At 36.2% G+C, this 8,263-nt stretch overlaps 2 protein-coding genes and 1 long non-coding RNA gene across 6 annotated transcripts in view; 2 read left to right on the forward strand and 1 right to left on the reverse strand.

Annotated features, from left to right (window-relative positions):
• The window catches only part of LOC107549703 (centromere protein J), a 13,495-nt gene extending 5,926 nt beyond the window's left edge, over positions 1–7,569 (reverse strand). Inside the window, exons 1-5 of one of the 4 annotated variants that reach the window (XM_016230885.1) lie at positions 7,474–7,569; positions 6,937–7,235; positions 3,769–3,868; positions 3,454–3,636; positions 832–961 (exon numbers count right to left, since the gene is read on the reverse strand). In XM_016230885.1, coding sequence (XP_016086371.1) covers positions 832–961; positions 3,454–3,636; positions 3,769–3,868; positions 6,937–7,212 — 689 coding nt within the window. In that variant the 5' untranslated portion in view covers positions 7,213–7,235; positions 7,474–7,569. The remainder of the gene's footprint in view (positions 1–831; positions 962–3,453; positions 3,637–3,768; positions 3,869–6,936; positions 7,236–7,473) is intronic. The other 3 variants (XM_016230888.1, XM_016230887.1, XM_016230886.1) reach the window with 3 other exon arrangements.
• On the forward strand, positions 1,112–2,737 carry gpr31 (G protein-coupled receptor 31). Its single transcript, XM_016230889.1, has one exon. It carries the CDS (start codon positions 1,765–1,767, stop codon positions 2,731–2,733), a length of 969 nt encoding a protein of 322 aa, XP_016086375.1. The 5' UTR covers positions 1,112–1,764; the 3' UTR covers positions 2,734–2,737.
• Positions 4,884–5,317, forward strand: LOC107549706 (uncharacterized). The gene is made up of 3 exons (XR_001604587.1): positions 4,884–4,925; positions 5,094–5,149; positions 5,276–5,317. It is a non-coding gene; the product is annotated as an uncharacterized lncRNA (long non-coding RNA).
• Positions 7,570–8,263: the final 694 nt, after the last annotated feature.

Genomic DNA, 8,263 nt, shown 5'->3' on the forward strand with positions numbered 1-8,263 from the left:
TTAGATGTGATCCACCTCATAGTAACAATCCTGTCAGATCGTCCATCCTTTGAGTGAGAGTGTAACCTTACAGGTCGGCCGATCTGGTTTCGTGGTTAAAGTTAACCTTTTCAACATGTTTCTCTGTTGTCGTTGTTCAGCAATGGCATGGACGCCATGTTGTCTGGGGGTTTGGCAAAAGGAGAGTGAGACTGTGGGCGGTGCTCGGGGTGGTGCCTGAAGGCGGTGACTGTGTAGTTCTGACGTCAACTTTTTACGGAAGTCACAACGGTTCGTGAAAAATCACAGCTACTTTAAGCAGGCTGTGTGCATTTTACTGTGGACTGACTGTTTTGAAACTTATATGGTAGTTACATAGCACCTAGACCTCAGTTATCATGAAAAAAGCCAGGAAATTTCAGTTTAGACAATATGGAACCTTTAAGCTGTAAAGCTTTTAAATGTTGCAAATTTCTTTTATTTACACTACTGTTCAAAAGTTTGTGGTCTGTAAGATATGAATATTTTTTGAAAGAAGTCTCTTATGCTCATGCTCATGAAAGCTGCATTTATTTGATCAAAATGCAGTGAAAACAGTAGCCTAATGTGAAATATTGTTGCAATTTTTAAAATAGGTTTTTTTATTTTAATATATTTTAAAATGTAATTTAGTCCTGTGATTGCAAAGCAGAATTTTCAGCAGCCATTACTGCAGAAAACAATGTTCAATAAACAGTTACATTAATCATTTTAATAATATTTTTTTTTTTTAAACCAAGTAGTTCATTACTATATTATATATTATATATATTATATATATATATATATATATATATATATATCATATAATACCTTTCCTCTGGGTTTGGTGGGAGACTTTGCCTTGATCCGAAAGGACAAAGAGGACAGTCTTCTTGTGCAGGTTCTGAAGACTCTTCTTTAATAGAAGACAAGTGTCTGAGCTCTGCTGATGGTGCAACATCTGCAATGCAAATTGAAATATCATTTAATATTATTACCTAACATATTTGAGGTAACTCGAACTTACAAATGTTATGCAATTTATTTTTCCAACATTATGCAAGATATAGTCATGTTATTGTTAAGAATACTAACCTTCTGTAAAAAATGACTTGCTATGCAAATGGGAGGTGTGGCAAATCTTTTAAACAGGTCATGTCCTTTTGCTTAAAAAGGCAATACTTGCCCCTCAGCTAATTTTCTTCACAAAAACCCTTCAGTCTTCTCAGGCCTGTTTGGACAAGCCACTAAATAGTCCTAATATACAAACTAAGGTGTTTCAGACAGAAGATCAATAACCATCACATTTTTTCATGTACATTTGTTATAACTTGCACAGTGAAGTCAACACACCCTACTACTGTACTGCCATAATATGCTCTGTTCTTATGAGATACGGTCTTTGCAAATACATAAGACTATGTCTTTAGCTGCTTTTTTTAAAGTGTGCATTAGCTTTGTCCATTGTGTCAGGCTTCCTGACACTTGATCTTATCAGTGACGCTCACTGAGTGCTCTATAAAATATTTAAACATTAGTTGTCTTTGATGACGGCCCTTTTTTTTTTTTGTCTTTTTCACGGCAGTTCGTGACATCAGGCATTTACTGTAACCTCTCAACAAGTAGAGACTTGAACGCTCCAGCAGAGGAGGTGCTTTGCCTTCAAGTCTGAGCGGCTTTAAAATGCTCTGCTTTGGTAGAACAGACGTTCACAGTTGTGTCGTCTACTTACATTAAAAGTCGTTTTGGACCCGGAATAAAAAAATGGAGAATATAAACAACTCCACAAACGTGGACACCGCAGACAAAAACTGTCAGGACAACATCGACCAAAACCGAGCGCTGTACATTTTCTATTCTTCTGTGGTAGTGCTGGAGTTTATCTTGGGTCTCCTGCTGAACATTACAGTTATCCATCTCTTCGTCTTCAAGCTCAAGTTCTGGAAATCTAAGACCATTGACATTTTCCTGTTCAATCTGGTCCTGGCTGATATTTTGTTGCTGATTGGATTGCCCGTAAAGGCTTATAACTTTCAGCAATGCAGTGAACAGAAGGTAGTGTGCAAAGTACAGCTCTTTCTGCAGTTTCTCAACCGAGGAGCCAGCATCGCCTTTTTGACGGTCATCTCCATTTATCGATATTTTAGCGTGGTCCATCCTGGGAAGAGGAAAGTTCTGAGGATTTTGAGACTGTCGCCTCAGATTTCTGTATTCATCTGGGTGCTGCTGGGAATTTTGACCATTCCAGCCATGTTGCAAAGTTTTTTCAGGTGCAACAGCAGTGAAAAAGATGAGCAAATCAGTCCCATTATTCTACTGAGGGAAATTGTGTTTTTTACTCAGATTTTCATCCCCTTTTTTGTTCTTGTGTATTGCTCAATACGGATTATCAGAAGACTCAAACAGAAATCGGTTGGCGACAAGACTAAGCTCCGGAGAGCGATGTTCCTCGTCACTTCGGTGGTTTTCGTCTTTGCTGTCTGCTTCTTGCCGTATGCCATAACAAGAGCAGTGCAGCTACATATCAATGGGCTCGTGATGAAAGAGGAAAAAGTTACTGTCGTTAAACTGTACGATGGGCTTGTTTGTCTGTCTTATCTGAACTGTCTGTTGGATCCAATCCTGTACTGCCTGAGTAGCAGTAAATTTAAGAAGTTATACATATCAATGTATCTCCCCTTTCTACTGGAGAAGGAACAACCGGAAAGTTCAGAAGATACTGCAGATGACTAAGTAAAAAAAAAAAGAAGATCCTTTGAAAAGGATGTTGGGAGAATTTCAATCAGTTGCTTGCAATTGCATTTTAATACATTTTGAATAGTATATGTGTAGTTGACACAAACAGTATCATGTCCAAAATGTATTTATTTTTTTAAAGTTTTTTTTTTTCTTTTTTTAAATCAAAGTCTGGAGTTTTGGTTAAAATTGATAGGAATGTATAAATTACAGAAATGTGTATTTTAGGCACTGTGACCATTTTAAATCACATTTGTTTTCTGCCTTCTCTAGTTCATTTTAAATGGCCCTGTGGTGTGACAGATGTACAGATAGTCCACGTAATCATTATGAATTCAGCGCATGACCTCATATTATTCTACTATTTAACAATAAATAAAATGATATAAGGTCATGAACGCTGGATGCATAATAATGACAAAACAATTAGCCATATGCTTTTAAAAATAGTTTTAGATGAAGCAGCATGTCACACTGAAGCATGTCAATTCATTTTTTAATTCACCTCCTGTTTGTGTGTCTTGCTTATATTGGACTTTCTGATGTGAGTGATTTACATTTGTAAATGTGATTAAGGATTTGTAGTCTGGAAACTAGAAACGCATGATTTAAGAAACTGTAGAGAACATGGTATCTCAAATTGAATTTTATTTCCATACTATTGTAAATATAACTTTTTATAAAGACTATAAAGATAAAAGACCTCTTGATTCCTACCATTGGTGTTATTAGTAGCCAGAGCCTCTGACTCATTCTCAAACTCACCAGAACATGTGGCTTTGGTTGAGCTTTCCTCAAAGGCATTTAAACTCCCAGCAGGTTTTGGGCGAATAGCATCTGAAAAGCTCGGAGGTGTCTGGACTTGCCAGGGCGCTAAGAATGTGGGAGATAAAATCTGTCCTGAAAGAAAAAGTAAAGTTCTGTAATGAAGATAAAGAGTGGTGCATTTAGAACCGAAAGCCTAAAGAATGATGATTTTCTCAATAACATAAACATCATAAACAACTGTACCTTTAATTAAGCCAAACGTACCTGGACTGATAAGAGAGAGCAATGCGTTCTGTTCCTGTAAAACCCTCTGCAACTGCTTCACCTGAAGCTGAAGGATAATTTTCTCATTTTGGTCTAGATTCTGTTCAGAAAGAGATATGATCAAGATATAAAATCTAAATCTTTATAGAGATAAAAATAAATAAATAAAGGATCTATACTTTATAAGCTGAATCTATATTAGCTAATAGCTAAGGCGTAGGTTTGATTTTAACATTGGTGGGGATATAACAGCAGACGACACCCCCTCCCGCATCCAACTACCCCAAAATTTTCACATTTATGATAGACTTTTAGCCACAGTTTAATGTAAACTAAAGTTTTTATTTATAGCTATGGTAGCTAACATACTCATAATTCATAAAAAGATTAATTATCTTAGCATATTCATCAGACATTAATTACACAATTTTGATTATGTAAAAACCAACAATATTACAGCAGCAGTTTTCTTTGGATTGTTTGTCTACTCAAAAGAGAATATAGCAAAATATAACTTAATTTGTGTTTCCTGCTAGCTAAATTTCACATGCATAAACAAAAATCTGTCTCTAAACCTCTCTTTATTCAAAGCTGATCTAGACAAGTACAAGTAAAATAGCTATCCAAAGCTCTGTTCATCCTAAAAAACCATGACCACAAATTAACCAGGGTTTTGCTGCACCAACCATAGTTTAACCATGATATTTGTAGTAAAAAAAAGTTCGTTATACAAATGATAATCTACATTACTACACTTTTAGTGATTAAACCATGGAGAGTCTATGCTAGCACATTCATCAGACAATAATTACACAATTTTGATTATGTAAAACCAACAATATTACATCAGAGCACTGGGTGTTTTAATTAGGCTGCATATCATTTTATTTGGTCCCACTTTATATTAAGTGGCCCTAATACCTGTGTACTTACATAGTAACTAGATGTGTACGTAGTATGTAACCACAGTGTAAGTACACATTGGTACATAGTATCTACAGCTGTACTATTTCTGTAACTACACACATGTAACAACCCTCCGAATGGTTTGTGTATGTACAAATGTGTAACAGGACTACATTACATTTACACCACATATAACTACATTTTGTAACAACAATATGTATAAGAGTAATTGGAACAATTTGATCCAGGGGGTGGAGATGGGTAGGTTTAGGGGTGGAAATGGGATCCAGGGGGTGGAGATGGGTAGGTTTAGGGGTGCAAATGGGATCCAGGAGGTGGAGATGGGTAGGTTTAGGGGTGCAAATGGGATCCAGGGGGTGGATATGGGTAGGTTTAGGGGTGCAAATGGGATCCAGCAGGTGGAGATGAGTAGGTTTAGGGGTGCAAATGGGATCCAGGGGGTGGAGATGGGTAGGTTTAGGGGTGCAAATGGGATCCAGGGGGTGGATATGGGTAGGTTTAGGGGTGCAAATGGGATCCAGGGGGTGGATATGGGTAGGTTTAGGGGTGCAAATGGGATCCAGGGGGTGGAGATGGGTAGGTTTAGGGATATGTAAAGTGGGAGGAGTTGGATCTCAAGTTGGTGGAGTTGGTGCACCACTGTAATACCAGTGTACTTACATGGTAACTCCTCAGGAACTGTCCACTTAATATAAAGTGTAACATTCTGGACACCAACCACAATTTTTATGTAAAGTCTAACTTACTGGCCGCTGCTGTGTAAAATCAGAGTAATTACATGGTAAATCCATAGGAATTGTTTACTTAATATAAAGTGTAACACTTTCTTTACCAAAAAGTGCTGTTAGTCATGTTACACATTTGTACTTTCATTACCAAAAAATGTTGGTACCAATGTCCTGTTACACATTTGTATTTACACATACCATTCAGTGGGTTGTTACATATGTGCAGTTACACAAACATTACCGCTGTAGATACTATGTACCAATGTGTACTTACACTGTGGTTACATATGTACACATCTAGTTACTATGTAAGTACACGGGTATTAGGGCCACTTAATATAAAGTGGGACCAACTCACATGGATCCTACTGTTGCTAAAGTAACGAACACAACCTTCTGGATTGACAGATAAACCACACACTTATTTCAGTGTTGTTGTTTTATTTTGTGGATATTTCAGCTAACAGTTTTTGTACATTCAGTTTTTGTTATACGTTTTAAAAACTTCGGCTATCTTAAATGTTCTTACTCCGCACCTTTATTAAATGGAAGTCATTGAAAGCGCAGTTTTTTAGCGTATTTACTTTAACTCAGGTAATATCAATGGTACAACCTATTTCAGATGCGGCCAAAATTACAACAACAGTGGTTACATATACATATATTTAATTGTTTGATTAAAATTATTCCTAGGGACAATTTAGTAGTCGCTGGATATTGGTAGGGATATGTCTTAGTCTCCCTATAAATTCTATGCCCTTGGCTAATAGGGCCATTTACAATATGTGTTGCAACAAAACAATTCCATATTTCTTTAATAAATACAATTATTAGCATTAAACACGGACAGAGATGTATTTGTACTTTTAGATTTTAATAATGTGTAACTATGTAATATAACAAAACTTTTAATGATGTCAGAAAAAAACAGAGAAAATGTAACTGACAATTTAACTACATACTGTAAGCTTAGATTTCAGGATTTTTGGGCCAAAATCAGATAAAAAAATACATGTAATTCCAATTTTGTCAGAAGAGTAATTTGTCAAAAATTGTCAATATACAAACAAATAAATGAAATGATAATAAAAATGAAAAATCAAGGTATAAACAAATAATTAATGTAAAGATTTACAAGAAAGAAAGAACAAAATGCAGTACCATTATCAAACCACTAATAAAACTCGATACTAACAAAAACTCGAATCGTTTCTTTGTACAGATACAATTTGTGTTTTTCAGAGTCCAAGTCAGGGCCATTAAATATCAGAATATTGTTGTCTTTGCACATTTCCTGTTACCTGTAATGTCTCTTTATGTAACAACACCATCTAAAGGTGGTATTAACACAACAGATACTTTGTAAACGTGGATTCATCTCACACCTACAATTTTCAACCTACACATTATTTACTGATAATGCTAAAGAACACATTCAGCATAAATCATGGTCACTGACTAATAAACAAAAAATGTAAAAAAAAAAAAAAAAAAGCAAATTCTTGAGACTAACCTCCTGAGGGGATCTTTGAGGCATTATATGTTGGGCAGGTTGGCAGGCGGCTCTGCCCATTTCAGATCTCTGCTGTTCCTCAAACGTCTCTTGATTCACAGACTGAGATGAGAAACCGGGCTCAGATTCGCTCATCTGAGGCAGCTGGCAGCTTGGCTGGTTTTCCTCATGATGCTGGACAACAGAGCAGACAGATTGAAGGGTCCCCAAATAGTCCGTCTTCGGACTCAAACTGGTTTCTACCACAGTTCGGTTTTGGGGTATTTCTGCAGACATTGCCCTCAAGGTTGACTGTAGAACTTTGGGGGAAGAGGTTTTTCTTTGATTGTTGTTATGAAATCACTATCAGTTATCATTACAGCAGTAGTTAGGGACATATAAATCAAAGTGAAAGCAATATAATCCTAACAAATCGTAAGATGTCACAGCCTTGAACAACTGAATACAACTTCATGTAAACACAAAACTGAAACAAATAAGAAAATGTATAATGCAACCTAATCTGTGCAATTTAAAGTCACCAAAACGACAACTTACCTGGATCAATGTGTTCACATGTGTAGACTTGTGCAGCAATGCACACCGCACAGCCAACAGCTTCAACTGTAGTAGTTATAGGAACTGTAAACAGTGGACGTTGATACCAGATTAAAAAGCCAAACCTTGATTGCTTTCTACAGTTTTGCTGAATGGGGGTAGAGTGGAGAAAACAAGCTTAACTAGTGCATTTTTCTAAAACAGCATTTTTTCCCCTATTGCACTATTTGTACTTATTTTGCTGTCGTTCCCTCCATTTTCCCTTCAGTTCAAATCTCGATTGCATTAGTTTTTCTCATGGTTGCTTGGCTCAGTGTTCTCAATTGCAAAATTAGGCTGTTCTGTTTGTGTATTGAGTTAGCATAGGACGGCTCCTGCCTTCTCAGTAAATAATTAACTTGTTGATTTGTGACATTGATGAGAATATACTTTTTAAAAGGACTGAATTGATATGTTTTGTAATTAATTGCATTATTTTACATGCTGTATTAAAATTTATTTATTTTTACTTTATTTTCTGGGTATCAAGAAACAGCAGATTCTTTAATCAGCTGCTTTATAATTAATGACTTTATCTGCCTGCCCTTTTTTCTCTATATCTCATTGTTTTTCAGTGCAATTTTAGTACCAAATTCTCTTAATGCAAAGTAAAACCACTAACGTTAATCAAATAAAAAGTCCAACTCTGATAAATCATGTGATCAGAAACACTGATGGACAAACACATCTTGACCTGGTCCATGTCCTTGTTAGGACAATGATTGGCGGATGAGTGACGGCCCTATGATGT

This window comes from Sinocyclocheilus grahami, unplaced genomic scaffold (genome assembly GCF_001515645.1).
Source record: "Sinocyclocheilus grahami isolate Dianchi unplaced genomic scaffold, SAMN03320097.WGS_v1.1 scaffold378.1, whole genome shotgun sequence".
NCBI classification, from domain to species: domain Eukaryota; kingdom Metazoa; phylum Chordata; class Actinopteri; order Cypriniformes; family Cyprinidae; genus Sinocyclocheilus; species Sinocyclocheilus grahami.